At 40.9% G+C, this 19,461-nt stretch overlaps 3 protein-coding genes across 5 annotated transcripts; 2 read left to right on the top strand and 1 right to left on the bottom strand.

Annotated features, from left to right (window-relative positions):
- Nucleotides 1-1,016: 1,016 nt before the first annotated feature.
- LOC140541871 (chemerin-like receptor 1) lies at nt 1,017-3,824 on the bottom strand. Its single transcript, XM_072664668.1, has 2 exons — nt 3,771-3,824; nt 1,017-2,709 (listed from the first exon to the last, which is right to left on the bottom strand). The coding sequence occupies exon 2, from the start codon at nt 2,705-2,707 to the stop codon at nt 1,676-1,678; it is 1,032 nt and encodes a 343-aa protein (XP_072520769.1). The 5' UTR covers nt 2,708-2,709; nt 3,771-3,824; the 3' UTR covers nt 1,017-1,675.
- Nucleotides 3,825-9,760: 5,936 nt separating this feature from the next.
- LOC140541860 (chemerin-like receptor 1) lies at nt 9,761-10,642 on the top strand. Its single transcript, XM_072664657.1, has one exon. The coding sequence runs from the start codon at nt 9,761-9,763 to the stop codon at nt 10,640-10,642; it is 882 nt and encodes a 293-aa protein (XP_072520758.1).
- A 1,239-nt stretch (nt 10,643-11,881) lies between these two features.
- Nucleotides 11,882-18,717, top strand: ficd (FIC domain protein adenylyltransferase). 3 transcript variants are annotated; one of them, XR_011977952.1, is made up of 4 exons: nt 11,882-11,995; nt 13,376-13,721; nt 13,859-17,827; nt 18,539-18,717. XR_011977952.1 is itself a non-coding variant. In XM_072664366.1 (3 exons), the coding sequence occupies exons 2-3, from the start codon at nt 13,451-13,453 to the stop codon at nt 14,935-14,937; spliced, it is 1,350 nt and encodes a 449-aa protein (XP_072520467.1). In that variant the 5' UTR covers nt 11,882-11,995; nt 13,376-13,450; the 3' UTR covers nt 14,938-18,498. The 3 variants fall into 3 exon arrangements, 2 of the variants coding, with proteins under 2 accessions (XP_072520467.1, XP_072520468.1); XM_072664366.1 differs by lacking the exon at nt 18,539-18,717 and having other exon boundaries at nt 13,859-18,498; XM_072664367.1 differs by lacking the exons at nt 11,882-11,995; nt 18,539-18,717 and adding an exon at nt 12,020-12,260 and having other exon boundaries at nt 13,859-18,498.
- Nucleotides 18,718-19,461: the final 744 nt, after the last annotated feature.

The following is a 19,461-nucleotide window of genomic DNA, read 5'->3' as shown; positions in this document are numbered from 1 at the left end:
GTGTGACATGTTTGAACTGTAAGCCACTCAGAATAAGAGTGCCAGCCAAAAGCCTGGAAGTACGGAGGGGCTGGTCCATTCTTGGCTTTGTAGGCCAGCGTCAGGGTTTTAAATCTGATGCATCAGATTTAAAGCAGCTACAGGAAGATAGTTAAAAGACCACAGCAGAGGAGTAACATGGCTGCTTTACTTTGAGCCTTTTGAGGCCAGCTATGAACAAGGAGACAATGGGCATTCCTTGATCTCTTAGAAACTAATTGGGACTCCCACACATCTCAAGAACCTTTCCCTCACATCATGAGAAACAGTTCTCTGACTCTGGAGGTGACTTCCAAGGTGAATAGCCTTGAAATATTGAATAGGAAAGTTGCAGTTCAGCAGCACTATTATGTATTCATGATCCCAGCAGGCAGCATCACATTGATGTCCACTGTGTACATTTATGGAAAGCTGCATCTCAGAAAAGCAATATAAAAAAAATTGCACTGAATTGATTTGAACTGAACTGGATTGTGAAAGTTGAATAATTGTTGATTTAATAGTTTGATTATTGTTTGTTTCGTTGTTTTTCTTTGTGGTTGTTTTACTGGAGTAGTACACCTATATATTGCTAAATTTCCTTCGGGATCAATTAAGTATCTATCTATCTATCTATACCTCAATTTGTTCATATTTTCAATCAAACATGTGAAAATGTAGCTGGGGGATTAGCTGGGTGGTTGGGTGGATGTTACGCAAAGCCCTTGTTCTGTTATCTTTCCAGAGGCAGTAGTGGAATGTTAGTTAACCTGGCTAGTTTCCTCTAGAGTAGGTTTGCCCAACAGTTAAGAAAAATATAATCTGTCTATCACTGGGTGATAATCTGTGGCTCTATTATTTATAGCCTGGGGAAAGCATAATTGGCCTCACTTTCTTTTGGGTAGGTGGGATGGTTTACCCTCTCCCTGTTAGGTGATGCAGAACAGAACAGACAGTTTGCACTGGAGGTTGGTTGGTTGGGGAAGGAAATGCAAATATGAGACAAAAATAGTTCTTTTTATTGCTTTGGAATTGACTAATGTTCAACAATACAATTCAGAAGCTTCTGCTTTTGGAAGCACTGTGCTTAAAGAAGCTTACATACAATATAAAAAATTCACCAGGTATTTACACTTTTACAATCCACTATGGTTACTTGCAGAGCTTGATTTGATCTCAAATCTATTGTAAAGTGACAGCAGAATAAAACAAATGCTTTAAAGTAGGAAGAGTTTTCACTTCCCTATAGCTAACTTCACAAAAGGTTTTTACACAGACAATATGACTTCAACATTGTGTACAGCTGGTTTGTCAACGACACATTGGCGTTGGCATCACTTTGTCAAAGTATTGCTGTTTCATATACTCCCGTTATCACTATCACTGTATACTTTTGATCATATTTGATTATTTCATATATCATAACTATAACTGTTACCAAAGTGTTGTTTTTGCCACCTCCTTCTTTTCAATTATGCACAAAAAGAATCTCTAAGAGTATCTCTAAAGAGTATCTAATGGCGCCCCCTTGTGGAAAATATGATAATATATGCTCTCCAGCTGTTTTGAGAAGGATTTTCGTAATAGGTTCCATTCTGTCTGTTTTTGGTATACATTTATGTAATGATAAACCTTCTATTGACAGGCAGGAAAACATTCAGACATTGGTTGAAAGGTTTATTTCCCCAGAGGTGTTAACAGGTGTCCCTCGGATTGTGCTCCGGCCATCCTCCTCAATTGCATTCTCAATCTTTGAGAAAATTGCAAAGCATTGCTTTTTGAAGTCTTTACCCATAAACGCATAAAGAAATGGGTTCAGACAGCTGTTGGTATTAGCAAGAGTGAAAGCTATGTTTGAGGCTTGAGGGAGAAAATGTTTATATCTCTTATAGTTTAGTCTCATTAAAGAAAACGTGTGATAAGGCAGCCAGCACATCAAGAAAGTGACAATCAGTGCCATCATGATCTTGAAGGGCTTTTTGGAATTCGCCATCTGGCTGGTCTTCAGCTTCAGGATGATCATGACATAACAGACGACAATGATCAGGTAGGGGATCACAAATCCAAAAACGAACCGGCTTGTCACAAAAGCAATGCGCTGTTGACCATTCATGTACTTGTAGCTGCACATTTTCTTCTGGCTGCTGTTAGTCAGCTGAAAGTCTCGGAAAGCGGCCATTGGCATGCTAAGCGCTGCGGAGACAATCCAAGCCAGCATGGTGATCACAGAGGCCTTTCTGACGGTGCGCTTGTTTTGCGCCCACACTGGAAACATGACGAGCACGCAGCGGTCCAGGCTGATGATGACAAGGAGGAAGATGCTGCTGAACCAGTTGAGGGACATCATGAAGTATCTGAATTTGCACATGAAGCGCCCGAAGACCCAGTTCTTTTGAACCGCATTGACAACACTGAATGGCAGGAAGGAGCAGTATAGGAAGTCTGACACGGCCAGACTCAGGTACCAGATGCTAACGACAGACTTGTTTACCTTAAATCCTGCGATCCAGATCACCAAAGCATTTCCAGCAATGCCCAGGACGACAATGATCACATTTGCAACTGCAAAGATAATACATGTTGCATTCGTGCAAGATTGCAGCGTCATTGTCTGGTTTGTCAGGCTCCCGTTCATGTAGTCCTGATATTGTCTTTCTGTCACTGGTGTTGGAATCATAATACCTCGCATTTCTGTAAAGCAAAGACAAGCAACTGATTCCCACCAAACAACAATAATGAACTGTTAGCTTTGGCTAGCAAAAAGCTAATCAAACCATGGGGATGCAGGCAGTCCCACAGCATTCATTTCTAGCATTGAGTTGAACCCTTTTAACACTACAATAGTACATTTAGTTACATTGTGATGGATCAGGGATGTACCTGGGACCTTTAGGGTAGGCTTAATCCCTGGATGTTTTAATCCCTGGATTTGTTGACTTAAAAAAATGGAATCATGGTCAATATATTTTGGCAGTCTCGCAATTAGTGTTCAGTGATTGTGTCTCCAGTGATTGTTTGTATAAAGACACCTGCCTGGAAGGTCCAGTTAATGGTTAATCAGTATTCCTGGGTACAAAAATACACCATGAAAATATAGGAACACTCCACACAACTCAGGGAAAAGCTTATTAAAGAGTATAAGTCTGGGGATGGACACAAAAAAATTAAAGTCACGGAACCTCCTCTGGAGTTCAGTTAAATCCATCAGTAAGAAAAGAAAGGATAATGGCCCATGTGTAAATCTGCCTGGAGCAGCAGCCGTCCTCACAAACCAAGTGACCGTACCGGAAGGGGACTAGTGAGGGAGGCCATGAGATACCAATGACTACTCTGCAATTACAACAAAATACTACAATTACATAATACATTTGCATTTCACTTTGATATTTGAGTTATGTTTAAATTTGTGTAAAAATTATATTGAGCATGATTATATTTATAAAAGCAATAAAAGGGGGAAACATCCAAAGGGAGTGACAGGGAAACAGTAAAACGAACTAAGGAAACTATGGATTTTTTTATTTAGTTTTTTATTAATTTGTGAACTGACACATTTTTAAATAAACATTAGCAAATATAATTAGCTTTGCTTGTTATAAATCATTACATTAAGAAAAATAACCCTTGCTTCCAAGCTAATGTACCCTTTCAGGTTTCTCTTTGCATGTCTGAATACTTTTTTCAACTGCACACCTCAAATCTGATCGTAATGGCACATTTTCATTTGATGTCTGAATAAATAAAGAACTCACCTGTCAGTAGCTGGTTTAGTGCGGTGCTGCAGAGCTGCTGCTTTTGCTCTTCTGGTGAGGCACCTTGTTCGAACTTATCATAATATTCAGTTCCTCTCTGCACTGACGGTTGAGTTTGAGTTGGAAACCACATCCCTCAGTGTTGCAGCACGATCAGTGCCCAGTCAGACAACTGCCCTGTTAAATTAAACTGCACTTTTTTAATGAAATAATTAATATTAAGTTAACAATAACTTCAATTATCTACCTTAATTAAAAACGAAGGTGGCCAAGGCCCAGTCGACATATCCGAGAGCCCTGGGTTAAAAGATCAAGGCAATATGGCCTTTCTTCAAGCCTATGGCGATGGCTCACGTTTGAAGGTCCTGTGAGGAAAGGCAACGTCGTAAAGCCACCAACTTTTGCATGCGTAGACTAGACCATAGGACGATGGACTGAACCGATTTTGAAAGCCCTACATCAAACGGTTGACCCTTTTAATTTGCAAAAATAGGAAAGGGATTCATATAGGAAAGGTCAAAGTTGGCCTACAGTCCAACTGTGCAACCTACACTCCCCAAACGTGCTATGCTTTGTAAGCCCAACAGGCCGCTGAACATATCAGAGTTTGGTTACACTAGTGTCAAAGGTTTTCCAAACTATTAAAGGGAACCTATAGACGCAGGAGCCATATCTGTATTAAAAGTTGCAAATTTCCACCATCCAAAACCCATCTATTTTCTAGATTGGAAATATATTGGAAAAAGGATCATCATATCTCTGCTTTGGTGCAAAATAGGATGAAACTAAGTGCAGCCCTCTCTAAGTCTGCACACCCCTAACATAGGGTGTGAGTTTGGAGAAGATCGTAGAAAGTCAAAAATTTGGCCCAAAAAAACACACAGGGGTACCCCTTATGGTTTTTTTGGGCCAAATTTTTTACTTTTTCCGATCTTCTCCAAACTCACACCATATGTTAAGGGTGTCCAGACTTCGAGAGGGCTGCACTTAGTTTCGTCCTATCATTTCCCAAAGCTGAGACCTGACTGTCCCATTTCCAACACATTCCTGTTAAGAAAATAAGGGTTTTGAATGGTGGGATTTTTGATGTAGCTACTGCTTCAAGGAGATGTGCAGTGCATGAATAAGCTGCTATTAAAGCAAAATTTTCAATATAATCAAAGTGGGAGATCATCCAAAACATACTGAAATACACCATCCCATTTCCAGTATACAGGTTATGCTATGTCGGGTTTATTACGAATGGGATCCTATTTCCAATATATCCGCTGTAATGGGGTCCTCACCTAGAGCAGGGTATGAACACAAACCAACGACTCCAAGTGCAGAGACTCCAAGTGCAAGTTGATCTCAGAGCAGGCAAAACTGAAGAGCAAATGCAGTCACCCAAGACTCGAACCCCGGCCACGGCGTTGCAATGCGAACACTTTGCCACTTCTCTAAAGCAGCAGTTATGAAAACGGCCCACAAAGGGAAATGGGTATGAAAACGGGTGAAAAAACAAATTGTGCATCCAGCACGAGGGAAAAGGAGGAAAAACAAATAAAGGGGAGAACGCTGGCCATCTCAAAAACCATGAGGAAAATAAAAATAAAGAAAAAAGGACCTCCCGAAAGACATGAGGGGACTTAAGTGTAACAGGGAAGACAGACACTTCTGCTTTCCTAGTCAAAAGATCCAGCAGTGGGTCCCCTCGTCCAGGTGTTATGCGTTGGGCTTCATTAGCGAGAGGCGTGACTATATATGTAATATATGTCAAATCCTTCAAATGTCTTATGAGTGGGATCCCATTTCCAATATATGTAAACTATGTCAAATACAGCTCCAGAAAAAATGAAGAGACCACTGTTTATTATTTCTAGGCAATGTGTTTATGGAAATTAACATTTGCGATGTATTTCATAAACCATGGACAACATTTTGAAAAAGTATTTGATATTTAGAGCATTTATTTGCAGAAATGACAAACTGCTCAAAAACAACTGCTCAAATAATGCAAAGAAATTATTGTAATAATTATAATGAAAAGAAGTTATTATTGTTAGTTATTATACTTTATGCCATTCATAGTTATAGTGCAAAGTCAAGTAACTCAGCTTTGTTTGATGAAATACCTGGAATAAGAGGTCTGTCATACATGTAGAGATGAACATTTAAGGAAAATTAATTAAGTGGTTTCTTATTTTTTCCAGAGCTGTATATTGAAAGTGGGAAGTTAAAAAATAAAATAGCAACTGCCCATGCGATCCATCTCTCCCTGAAGCCATATCTGTTTTAATTTCACTGTCCAAAATCCATCTATTTTCTAGACTGGAATCTATTGGAAAATGGATCATCATATCTCTGCTTTGGGAAATGATAGGACGAAACTAAGTGCAGCCCTCTCGAAGTCTGGACACCCTTAACATATGGTGTGAGTTTGGAGAAGATCGGAAAAAGTAAAAAATTTGGCCCAAAAAAACCATAAGGGGTACGTACCCCTGTGTGTTTTTTTGGGCCAAATTTTTGACTTTCTACGATCTTCTCCAAACTCACACCCTATGTTAGGGGTGTGCAGACTTAGAGAGGGCTGCACTTAGTTTCGTCCAATATTGCACCAAAACAGAGATATGACGACCCCTTTTTTTTTTCAATTCATTCCAGCCATGGAAGTGAATGGGTTTTGGACAGTGGAGTTTTACAGCTATTGATGTAGCTTCTGCTTTAGGGAGACATAAAGTGCAATAGTGGAAGATCATCCAAAATATATTCAGAGACACCATCCCATTCCCAATGCACTTAAGCCATGTCAAATATATAGCAAGTTTTTCTTAAACAAAACAAGATTTTATGCTATAATACCAAAAGCCCATTCTACACATATCTCCCTACAGCCATAATTTTATTTTAAAATATTTAACGTACAAGATCCTCCCACACATTGAAATATAGTTAAATATATCTCAGAAATCATGCAACTATGTTAATGAACATTAATACATAAACATTGACTTATTTACCGAAACTAAGAGATAGCCTGTTAGTTGTATTAATAAACTGTATTAATATAGATTATTTAATATGTGTATGTATAATAATTATATTAATAAATGCATCAATAAAATAAAAAGCACACTTGCACTATGCTACATATAGTGTTGTTTTAAAGTAAGAGCGTGATGCAAGATCAGCAGTGTCAGCAAAAAGATCTTCAGCTGCACTGATAACAGCGGAAGACCAGAAGTGCCTTACGCAAGACAAGATCTGGTGTTGATCACAGCGCCGGTTACTGAGAAGTTTTGTTTTTTTTTATGCAGAAGAAGCCTGTTTATACATATTTATGTTTGAGAGAGTTCGTGTCTAAGGAAATGACTACTGCAGTGGACTTATCAGAGGATGGGACATGAATATGAGAGGACATAAGGGTCATTATTAGCATTTTACCTCACACACAAATTCATATAAGCCTTAATGGCATCCATGAGCATTAATGCTGCAAGTTCTTTTGACTTGACGATTATTGTTACTTAGAACTGTTTTCTAAAAGATTCTTTAAATAACAACATAGAGGGCTAAGTACTGACACTATTATCCGAAGATCGATGGTTCAAATCCCAGGTCAGGCTGCTTGCCATCAGCAGCCAGAGTCAGAGAGAGCACAATTGGCCTTGCTCTCTAAAAGGTGAGTTGATGGCTTTTCCTCCCCACATCCTAGTGTGATGTTGGTCAGCACAGGCATCTGTGCCCTCCTAGTGTTGGGGGCACCACCAGTTCACATGAACAGAGATTTGGGTAATTGGCTTTCCAAATTGGATCGAAAATTTGGCTGTCATCTGCTTAGAGGAGTCCAAGGTTGCCGACTGTTGGGACAAGAGCTGAGGAGTCAAGAGTATTTGTAAAGCTTTGAATTGGTCCTAGTTGTATTAAAGTTAGGGTATTACATGTTGCTACATGAGCTAATCTCTTCTCTCCATCGTCCATTCCCTCAAAACCACACTGGAGCTAAACTTGCATCAGAAGGGAAACCATCGGCTTATCTTTTTACCAGCGGACTTGAGAAGGCCAAACCTAGGGAACAACCAGATGACAACACCACTCTGTTAAGACTGGGGAATCATTACAGTGTTTTTTTACCTGTGTTCTGCAAGTCTTTGCTGTATACCAACCAATATCCGTGTGTTTCCTGCTGAGGTAAAACACCAGGATTGTAAATAAGTAGGCATCTGAGCATTTTGCACCCCAACCAAAGTGTGAGAACACTTAATAAACTCAAATTGGAACACTGGAAGCAACCTGGCCTCTATTCCTGGTGCTTAACATTATGCACGTATCCATGCATGTTATAAACAGCAATGCAAATAATTGCTGCCTGCTGCCTGATATCAATAGACTGCGTTGCCTCTCTCGTACGTTAATCCTCCAAAATACACCACAGCACATTTCTGTTTAACAAACTGTGACTGCACTGCACTGATAAGTGCTTTAATAGTGTTCGAATGTGGGTGTCGACACACTGTGGAACTGGAAGAACTGTGTATTACGAAATTTACAGATAGAAAAGATGTATCCCTTACTATTAGCAGCCAAAGCAGCAGCTCTGGAGCAACCTACAAAAACAGCCATGGACGTAAGTCTTTTTTTTCCTTGTGCATTTTGGTGTATTTTCATACCAAATATCAGTAGCTGTTACTGTGACAGTCAATGTCTAAAATAATCCAGGTCTACTCGTCCTGTGCAACTTCACATCCCTGCTGAAAAATCCAGCTAGACACCAGCTAGTTTCAGATGGTCCAAGACGGCCTTTGATGATCAATCAAGGTGGTTGAGGAGCTGGTCATAAAGATGGATCAAGGTGGTCAACCAGCTTGGTTAAATTGTTAGATCAAATAATTCAAATGAAACCATACCCTGTACTGGAGGTGCTAAGCTGGTCAGGCTGGCCAGACTGTTTCTTTTCCAGCAGGGATTTTTTTTTAAATACATAGAAGGAAGCCAAAAATGTCCAGTATAGATGTGTAAAAAAGATATAATTGAATAATCTGAAGACTAATTACAGAACCATTCATCCCTTCCTTGGGCTGACACTTAAATCAAGTCAAATGTATTTATATAGTGCTTTTTTCATAACAGGTGAACAGAAATCTAGTAATAAAAGAGCAACAATACATAGAACAGTGTCAAGCAAAAACTCCCTCAAGCTAGAGGTAGAAACCTTGGAAGGTAATAAGACCCACAACAGGGGGGGAACCCATCCTGCTCTGGTCCAAACTACTTTTAAGTTACTAATAAATGGTGAAAAGGCATCTAAACACCACATAAGAGTGCTGTTATGCTCGGGTGTACTGATCTACTTATAGATATGCTGTGCAGTGGTGATAGTAGGAATACTACTACTAATAATAATAATAACAATAATAATATTATTATTATTAATAATAATAATAATAAAAGCAGTCATTAGAGCACTAATAGTTAGTCCATTTAAAAGGTCAGTGTAGCAGTAGCTGAAGGATGTGAAGATCCAGACGGTCAGTATTCCTGACAGGTGGGCCATCATTTACATAGAAAGAGTATCAGAGTATAGATCTGACTATAAGAGCTTAATTAAAAGGAGGGAGCCAGAAGGAAACACAGACACGGGCGCACCCTGAAAAACTGGCATCCATCCCCTCCACCATTCACAAACATTTCCTCTCACTTGAGGTATTTAGTTTAGAGCCCTGTTAAGATTTTTTTTTTTTTTTTTTTTTTGGGGGGGGGGGGGGGGTTGTATTTCCTATCAACCATATGGTTTGCATTAATTTGCCCTGTAATTTTCTCAAGAAAGGAGGGAGAACTCCAAATAGATGTCGATCTGGACAGAAACAAAATCACAGAGTACCACCTGTCAAATAAAAAAAGGAGATTGACCCAGGCCCTGATATGTTTTAATCCCATCCAAATCTGACTTCTTGTCAGATCAGTCCTCATTTCTGTTTGTATTTGCGTCGCAGAATCGAGCAAGAACCGTCATGACAACCTCCCCAGAGACAGAAAATCCTGACTATGAATACCAGAACCACACCACAAGCCTCACTACTGCTCCACCAGTTTGCAACACATTGTGCATTTTCCTCGGAGCAGCTTATTTGATCCTCATCGTTCTGGGCCTTGCAGAAAACGGTCTGGTGATCTGGACTGCTGGGTTTAAGGTAAAGAAGTCAGTCAACACAACCTGGTCCCTCGGTTTGGCCGTCTCCGACTTCATATTCTGTCTCTCCCTGCCCCTTGATGTCGTCAGCGGGGTGGCCGATGAGTGGGACTTCGTGCCCAAGATCAGTTCCTTCATTACGTCCTTCAACATGTTCAGCAGCATCTTCCTCCTCGTCATCATCAGTGTGGACCGCTGTGTGGTCATTACATTTCCTGTATGGGCGAAGGGCCAGCGCACCGGAAGAAAGGCCTCTGCGATAGTCCTGCTAGCCTACATCTTCTCAGCAGTGCTCAGCACACCACTGGCCTTCTTCCAGGACGTTCAGCCTGATGAGCGCACTGCCGAGGTGGTGTACAGTTTCATTTTTGGATTTGTGATCCCTTTCCTTGTGATTATCATCTGTTATGTCGTCATTATGCGAAAGCTACGCGAGTCCAACCGGGTGCTCAAGTTCAAGAAGTCGTTCAAAATCCTGATGCCGCTGACTGCCACTATTTTGATCTGCTGGCTGCCTCTTCACGTTTTAGCTTTGATGGATCTCAACAACGAGACAAATGAGGATGTTCTTCAAACCGAAGACGTGTTTGTTGTTATTCTTGCCGGTGTTGAGAGCTTGCTGACCCCATTGATTTATGTCTTCATGAGGAAGGACTTTAGAAAACATATTAAAGTGTGTTCTGTGCTAGAGCTGAGAGCATGATCGAGGAGGTGAGTCAGGGCACGGTCTGAGCTACAGCTATGATCACTTCTGGGGACGCAGTAGTTTTCAAAGGAACATCTAAACAAGCCTGATGCTTTGAGAAGATAAGTACAATGCACTGAAGATAAAGAAAAGGCTGCAGAATCTAACTGTTAAACACATGTGGATCAATCATGCTCTGAGCCAGTGGTTTAGTGTAGAACCTTTTATTTAGTGCACACACTATGTTTCTGTATGTGTTTCATATCTTAATACTTCTGCAATTAAAGATACAAATCCTAAATGAAATATTCAATAAAATTTCTCGAAAAAAAAAAAAAAAAAAATCAAGCTAACTCTTTATCGCCCCCTTCAGTTGTCTTAGCGGTATTACACAGCGAAACACGTATGAAGCATGTGTGTACATATACCTGACTATATGGGCAAAAGTATTGGGACACCTGCTCATCCATTGTTTCTTTCGAAATCAAGGGCCTCAGGATAAGAGTTTGCCCTGCTTTTGTTGGAGTAATTGTCTCTACTGTCCAGGGGGGAGAAATAAGGCTTTCTACTAGATTTTGGAGGAGCATTGCTGTGAGGATTTGATTGCATTCAGCGACAAGAGCGTTAGTGAGATCGGGGCGTTGGATGATCTCGTGGTATTAGGCATGGTGCCTAATGGTGGTTCATGTTTACTTGCCCCAGTGAGTCCTGTTTCTACTCTCTGGTTTTCTGAACGCTTTCGCCCTCCGCTGGCTCGACCTGTGCCACACAGGAAGCTGCTTTGGGAGAAAGTTGTAAACAAACAAAATGAATAATACAAAAAATTAAAGTAAAATACAAAAGCGTGTTTTATGTCTGTATTCCCTTAAGTTTTTGACATTGATTTATTGTATTAGTTTGTATTATGTTTTCGTTTCAATTTCAATGTTATATAATGTTATATTGTTTTAGATGTATCTATAAAAGATTAAATTAGCTTTTCACCCACGTATTTTTAGGTCAAGGTTGCAATAAAAGCAAACAAACAAATAAATACAATAAATAAAATAATACATTTAATAAGTATGATTGTTGTAAGAGTTATATATGTAGGCTTCTCTCGACCAATAGCGAGCCAGGGTGGTTTTGAACCAATCACAAACCCCTACGATCCGGCCAACGTGTAGCTGTTTAGACGTGCGTAAGCCCGCGCGGTGAGCCAATCGGCGAGGGCGTTCATCATCAACGCAACCAATCGGATGTCAGTTTAAAGCTACGTCAAATTGATGGCCGGTGACAGCAGAGCTCAGAGCGGCGGAGCTGAGCGCAGCGGAATATTCAGAGTTTCTCAATGTTTTGAGGGTAAAAGAAGACATTTCCCTCTACAGAAAGGTAAAAACGGTGTTTACGGTGTGTTCGGTATAAACCAACGACAGTAATAGCCATCTTAAGGATGTCTTAAGGTGATGTCGGGCGAGCTGCTGTTACTCAGTGTTGAGCGCATCGTTAAAACGGCAGCTGTTAAACGGTCACTTCTGTAGCCGAGCGTTAAACCAGAGCCCGTGTGAAGCAGGTCTGTACAGTCTGTGAGTGAAAGAAGAAGGGGAAATCAAAAGTGTGCAGGGCAGAGGGGGGGCTTCAGGACCACCGCTGAAAGGTAATAGTGATTATATTTGCTACATCATACTACATGTAAACAAACGAGAAAGCACCAGATCAGCGTGGGTGTAGGTGTCCTCTTACTGCGCTTCTCTCGCCTGATACAGTCAGAGCAGAGCAGAGCAGAGCACACGCTGTTTCACAGCCGGTTTCGCTCCATATGGGTTTTTTTTTTTGTGCGTTGATCTTGACTGTGAACGTGCTGAGAATACCCCACATTAAAAGGGCCCCTATGTGGAAAAACAAGACACAATGAACAATTTAACCCATTAAAGCAATGTGCATCATATCTGATACGTGCTGGAGTTTTTGAAACCTTTGCAACATCCGTGTGATCATGAAATAATGGATGATTAGTTATTAGGTCATATATAAATAAATAAAAATGTAGGAAAATAAAATCAGATACATGTCTTCCATGCACTTCTATGCATTTACCAGAAAAAAAAAAAAAGATTTCTGTGTTTAAAATGACTGGAGTAACGTTTTAAATACATAAATGGCTAAAAGGGTGGTCAAATGTTTGTTATATTAAATATGATAAAATTACAAATAGTAAGACTTTTAATTTGTATATTTTGTTATTAACTAAAATTGGTCAGAAGGTCAGAGCTCAAGGTGCTTTTGGAGTAAGACAGTATTATGTAGCCAGTCAGAATAGACTTAAGGGCACTGTAACGAAAGCTGCCGTCTGACCATCCTTTCTGATGTCCCGGTTTGTTCACTATTGCATTACATGTAAAACTCAGGACTCATCGACATTAAGCCCTGTAGGGGTTGATTTCCAAAGCACAATTTCTCATTATAGACTTTGGATTTACATTATGTGACATGATGTGTGTGTTTATCCTGTTTTGTGAAATACCCTCACCACCACTGTAAGGTAATCCTACTTGATAAGTTTCCCTACACACCAAACATTTGGATAGAGGTCCTCTAAAGTCACACACAAGCTGTGTATACGTGGGCTATAAGTGCTGGAAGTAGGACATTGTACGCATACAAATCCATTAGAGACCTTGGGTTAGTTTGGATCGGTGTCTTCAGGCGTCTAAGAATAGCCCTCAGCCAGTTTTTACTGAACTTTACCTCATTCTTCCTCCTTCATCACAGGGTGAAGCTCTGCTCTGACTGTCTACCTGCCAGAATGCTGGACGTGTGGCTGAAGCAAAGTGGACACCTTGATTGATGGCAGCGTTAGCGGTGTTGCGTCACGCCAGCAGTAGTCCTCTGCTATGGGCCTGGGGGCCGGTGCTCTTTGTCCTGCTGGGCTCAGTGTTGGTCCTGCTGCTCCCCCTGGTGGGTGTGGAGGAGCAATGCTGTGCCACTCTGAAGGGCATCTCCCTGCTGCGCTGTCAACTATGGGGCAACACAAATCGCCCCATGGGGCACTCCACCAGCCTCACTGTGCCCTTTACTGCCCTCGAGCTCCTGCCTCAGAGGCCCAAGCCCAGTAAAGGTAAGATGAAGGAGGAACAGTAAATACATGGACTGTGACCAAATAGTTGAAACTTTCTTTCCTGCTTGCTTTACTTGATTGATACACCAATATAAAATTCTTCCTTAAAGTATCATGATGCTTCTCTCTTCCCACAGAGGCACAGTTGGAAGCAAAGGCAGCTCTCCAGCAGGCATTGGAGATGAAGAAACAGGGCAAAAGAGAAAAAGCCCACAAACTGCTTATCCACGCCCTCAACATGAACCCTGACTTTGTGGACGCCCTAACGGAGTTGGGGAGCATTCTAGAAGAGGAGAAGGACGTGGTTCAGGCTGACCACCTCTACAGCAAAGCGCTGGCTATTTCGCCGTGCAACCAGAGGGCGTTGGTTAGCCGGGACCGTACGCTCCCCCTGGTTGAGGAAATCGATCAGCGCCACTTCGGGATCATTGATGGGAAAGTGCGGCGCCTCATGTCCATCCCCAAGGGCAACTCTGCGCTGCGGCGAATCATGGAAGAGACGTACTACCATCACATATATCACACGGTGGCCATTGAGGGCAACACGCTGACACTGTCCGAGATTCGCCACATCATCGAGACGCGCTACGCTGTGCCGGGCAAAAGCTTGCAGGAACAGAACGAGGCCATTGGCGTTGACGCGGCTATGAAGTACATCAACACGACTCTTTTATCCCAGACTGGCGCCATTACCATCAACGACATCCTGGAGATCCATCGCCGCGTGCTAGGATATGCCGACCCTATTGAAGCAGGCCGCTTCAGAACTAACCAGGTGTTCGTAGGTCACCACATTCCACCGCATCCGAACGACCTGGATCGGCACATGCAGGAGCTGCTGCAGTGGTTGAACTCGGAGGAGGCACTTCACCTCCACCCAGTGGAGTTCGCAGCCCTTGCCCACTATAAGCTTGTCTACGTGCACCCATTTGTGGACGGGAACGGACGGACATCGCGCCTGCTGATGAACCTGGTGCTGATGCAGGCCAGCTATCCTCCAATCACCATCCGGAAAGAGCAGAGAGCCGAGTATTACACCGCCCTGGACACAGCAAACGAGGGCGACGTGAGGCCATTTATACGTTTCATAGCAAAATGCACAGAGATGACACTGGACACGTTGCTCATAGCCACCACTGAGCATGCGGTCGGACTGCCTGGTGCGAGCAGTCAGGCCTGTCCTAACTGTAAGCAGACCATACCTGCACATAACTGAACTGGGATGTGGTTCCCAAAGTCGTCCTATCATAGAGATCATCTGAAGGTGGTCACTGGGGGGCGCTGTCTTATAGATAATTGTTAAAGTAAAATAGCCCTCTTTAGTCATGTCCATGTTAGAAACTTGAGTCTAAGGAGTTCTCTATGAGAAAAATGAATGGCATTTTCTGAAAATATATTCTATTTATATTGACAAAGGATATTCTGATTTTCTTTGTCAATATATTTTTACTGCAATATACAAACATTTATTTTAGTTCATTTCCTTTGAGAATTTGTCCAACCATAAATGCAAATTACTTAATAAATGTTTTATGACCATGGACTGATATGTTTTAAGAAATTGTGGGCAGGATATTGCATTGTTGAAGTGGTGTCTACTTCAAAAATATGAAGGTATAAAGCTTAATTATGAGCAGTTAATATATCAGTCAACCCCCCGCCCACCCCACTCTGAGGCACATTAAGAGTGATCCTCATTTTAAATGTAGCTGAGATTTTACAGTAAATGGGGATTGAAAAAGAAAATATTTAATCAACTTACTTAATTGACCAAGAGAAAGACAAAGAGCAAATTAAAAACATTAATACAAAGAAAACTAACTGAGCATAACTGATAAACTTAGTTAACTATAATTAAAAGAAAAACAGAAGAAAATCTAATTAAGTTCAGATTTTAAAACAAAATTTAAAACAAAAGTAAGATCAGACAAGACTACAATTAAACTGAAATAACTGACAGTAATTAATAATACTAAACAATAAAAATAATAACTTTTTTAAGGATACATAACGCAAGGACAGATTTTCTGAGTGCACACTGTGTGAAACTAGGTTTTGTACTTGGACAGTCATGGTAAATAATGAAAGTTTGCGTGTGTGTATGTATATTTGTATGTACACACACACACACACACACTTCAAATTATCAATGAATCAAAGAATATAAATTTATAAAAAATATGAAGTATCAGTGTTAGCTAGATATAGGATGGCAATAACACTGTTGATCTTTTAAATTCCTAATGATGTAATAATTCAGCAGACCTAGTGACATTTAAGGGAAGATTTATTAAAAATGTATTAGGTTTGCAACATTTTTGTTTACCACATCACTGTTATTTTCAAAATCGCCATTCATTTTTCCCATTGAGTTCCCAATATGTCCATCAGAATGATGCACACTTTGAGGTTTATATTTCTGGGAAATGGATCATGTTCTGGCAAGAACTTTGTTCCAACCAATCAGGGGACCAATCATGGATCTGATTAAAACCTTGAATTAATCAGTTGAGTTAGATGTAACTCTTTATATAGAACGAAAGTTTAATCCAGCACTTTATGGATAATAATAGGGACCATTGTGTTGCATACAATAGTGGCATAACGTGGGGTCCCTGAAGGTCAGCTTGAGAGCCACTGGCATATGTGCACAAAATGTGCACAAACCAACAAGGCCAAAATAAAATCCAACTGCCACTACAGCACCATTGTTGAGCCTGAATCATGCAGCCAGTTCATCGCTTGCAGGATTGAACTGGACATGCTACGCCATGGAGCGCCTAAAAACTGGCTTCTGAGCCTTTTAGAAACAAGCGGTCAGATCAGCAGTAGAAAACTAATGCCATGTTTGTTACCTTCTCACATCATCTTGTGATCTCAATACAAATAACTCAAGGTATCTCTGGACTTGGGTACTTTTCATCTACTTTGAAAGAAGTTTGAGTAAAACCAGAGACTAATCCTGGGCTTTGGGCAAAGGACAGCGTGGTTGCACCGCCTCATTCGCATCAAGTAGAAGCTCAACTGATTTCACAGGTTTAATCAGTTGGCCCCAGTTCCCTAAAAGCTTTGTAGTGTTAAGATTGTCTAAACTGGTCAAGAAAGTGTCCAGAAGTGGGTGCTCTCCTGCTTGGTTGTTTGGCAGCTACACCAGCCCATTGTGTATAAGACTATTATTTTCAGCAGTGTATCGTGTTCTGTTTGATTGAGAATGGTTACAAGTTGCGTTGTCTTTGCCCATTTACAAAAAAATATATTCATTATATATGTGTCTGGAGGGTAAGGCCAACTAGAGGTGGATGATCTGGCAAAAATGTCACATTAAAACCACCTACCTAATATTGTGTAGATCCCTCTTGTGCCGCCACAACACCTCTAAAGTTATCTCGTGGTATCTGGCAGCAGGACACTCCAGCAGTGGATCCTTTAAGTCTTGGAAGCCGTGAGGTGGAGACTTCATGGATCGCCTCAGTGACCCTTTAGTGCCAATGACCCAGTCACTGGTACACCAGTTGTCTTTCCTCAAACTGCTTTTGGTAGGTATTGACCACTGGCTGCTGTTTTGGAGATCAGACCATCACAACAGTCGTGTGTCCATCACAATTTGGCTCGGATTCTTACGCGTGCCCATTTTCCCTGCTTCCAACACATCACCTTCAAGAGCTGACTGTTCACTCGCTGCCTAATATGTAGATCCTACCCCTTGACAGGTGCCACTGGAAGCAGATAAACAAGGTCAATAATTAATTCCCTTCACCTGGTAGTGGTTTTAATGTTCTGCCTGATCAGAGTTGTTTGAACAAGCCCTTATACTTTAAATCAGAGTTCTCTGTAATAATTTTTTTTTCCTCCCCTTCTTCTAAATCACAACCCATTTTCTACCCAAATCAGGCGGCCAATTACCAAATCCCCTTTTCGTGCGAACTCTACGATCGAAGAGTGAAGGCCAGTTGTGCTCTCTCCGACTTCGGCTGCTGATGGCAAGCAGCGTGACCCAGGAATCGCACAAACTCTAATTTTGAATTGAAAATACTTTTCAGTTTTGTACTGTTGGAACTTTTCTCTACAAAACCACCCCCAACACCTCACCCACCTTTAATCTTCAAGTAATTAATGTTCTCATTTTTGTTTTATTAAGTGTTGCTTATTCATTACTGCTATACAGGGAGGGTGAACCGCTTCTGATTCTGTGAACCCACAGGTTGTATGTCCATTGTCAAATGAAATGTAATTTTTGTAAAGAAAGAAAACGGCACCACTAGTCTGAAAGCTTCCTTAGCAACCAAATGGATACCACAGTAACAGCACAAATTCAACATACTTCCATGTTAGCTTTTACAGTCAGCCCAGTTACACCCGTCTATTCAAAAAGTCTGCATTATGGTACACCGTGAACAAAATCATTCAGAGTGGATGGGTGTGAAATGCTGTTCTCGAGAAACTTTGAAAAGAGTCAAAGTTGTTCACAGTGGTAGTAAATAGAGGAGGTGGGGGGGGGGGAATCTGGTCAAGAAAGGGTGAAGATTTTTATGCCAAAAAAACATCAACATTTTTTTTTTGGTATAAAATTTAGTGAGAAGCTTATCGTGGTGCAGTTTTCTTTTGTTAAAATTACAGTTCATGCCATCAACGATACCAAGCTTTCACTTAGTGCCTCGTGTTCTGAGTTTGCACCAATATGCACTTTCTTTTCATGTATTTAAAGGATGGCGTATTTATTTAACTGATACATGAAGCTGATTTACTACCATGCGTGGTGAACTGTGATTAAATTATTGAAAGAAGTGCTTTTACTGTCTTCTTTTTTGCTTTCACAGACACATGTGCAACCACCCAACACCTCTGATGCAACATCACTGGGCAATCAACACACTGAGAAAAGCTTCTGGTAAACATCTCTAGGGTGATGTGGGGATGGAGAGAAAGCCATCTACCTATCTAGAGAAAGTAAGGCCAATTGTGCTCTCTCTGGCTCTGGTTGCTGATGGCAGGCAGACTGACCCGGTTTCAAACCTGTAATCCTCAGGTGATAGTAGCAACACCTTAATCCATAAGCTACTTTAATAAAAAACAAACACAATTATATATGTGGTTAAGCCAACATGAAAAACATAAAGTTCGTTCTTGCGCCATACGCACAACCAAGCACTTCGAAATGGCACTGTCCACTTCATCAGAAACAACCTCGCTCACGCTTTCACTTGCTGGCCAATAAGAAAAAGAAATAACCTACCTTATAGGTCAACTTACATTGACATGCAAACATTTGTAAACTCTGATGTTAAGTGAAAGGAGCACCATGCAATAGAGCTCTTGATAACTTGATATCTTAGATAACTTATTATCCCATTAGACCTTAATGAGCTTCTTAGGATTATGGCCTGTTTACAAAGATCGTTAGGAAAGGCCAAGGAATGCATCTGCCATGTTTATGGCATGTTTATCAAAGCGTATTCCAACAATCAGCAGCCATGGGCTTCTTCAAGCGACTACCTTAGCACTCACAATTACTACAACCAAAGGCAACAAAGCAGGAGAAGACTACAAGTGATTTCAAATAGCCATTTCCTCGGCTTGTAACGTAGCCTAATTTAGAAATGTAAATGAACAGGAATGGTGGAGGTCAAGATGAGGTCTGGATGTCCAAGAAAACGTCCGAAAGAACTATTCAACAATTATCTTGCACAAATAGGACCTTCATGGAAAAAGTCATCAGAAGAAAACCTTCCCCATGTACTCA

Source organism: Salminus brasiliensis, chromosome 20, assembly GCF_030463535.1.
Source record: "Salminus brasiliensis chromosome 20, fSalBra1.hap2, whole genome shotgun sequence".
NCBI lineage: Eukaryota > Metazoa > Chordata > Actinopteri > Characiformes > Bryconidae > Salminus > Salminus brasiliensis.
The sequence above is the reverse complement of the archived record's forward strand: the minus strand, read 5'-3'. Positions and strand labels throughout refer to the sequence as shown.

Coding starts and splice junctions, on each gene's coding strand:
- LOC140541871 (XM_072664668.1), bottom strand. CDS start 2,707: ATGCGAGGTATTATGATTCCAACACCAGTGACAGAAAGACAATATCAG.
- LOC140541860 (XM_072664657.1), top strand. CDS start 9,761: ATGACAACCTCCCCAGAGACAGAAAATCCTGACTATGAATACCAGAAC.
- ficd (XM_072664366.1), top strand. CDS start 13,451: ATGGCAGCGTTAGCGGTGTTGCGTCACGCCAGCAGTAGTCCTCTGCTA. Junction 13,722..13,858: donor GAGGCCCAAGCCCAGTAAAG/GTAAGATGAAGG, acceptor CTCTTCCCACAG/AGGCACAGTTGGAAGCAAAG.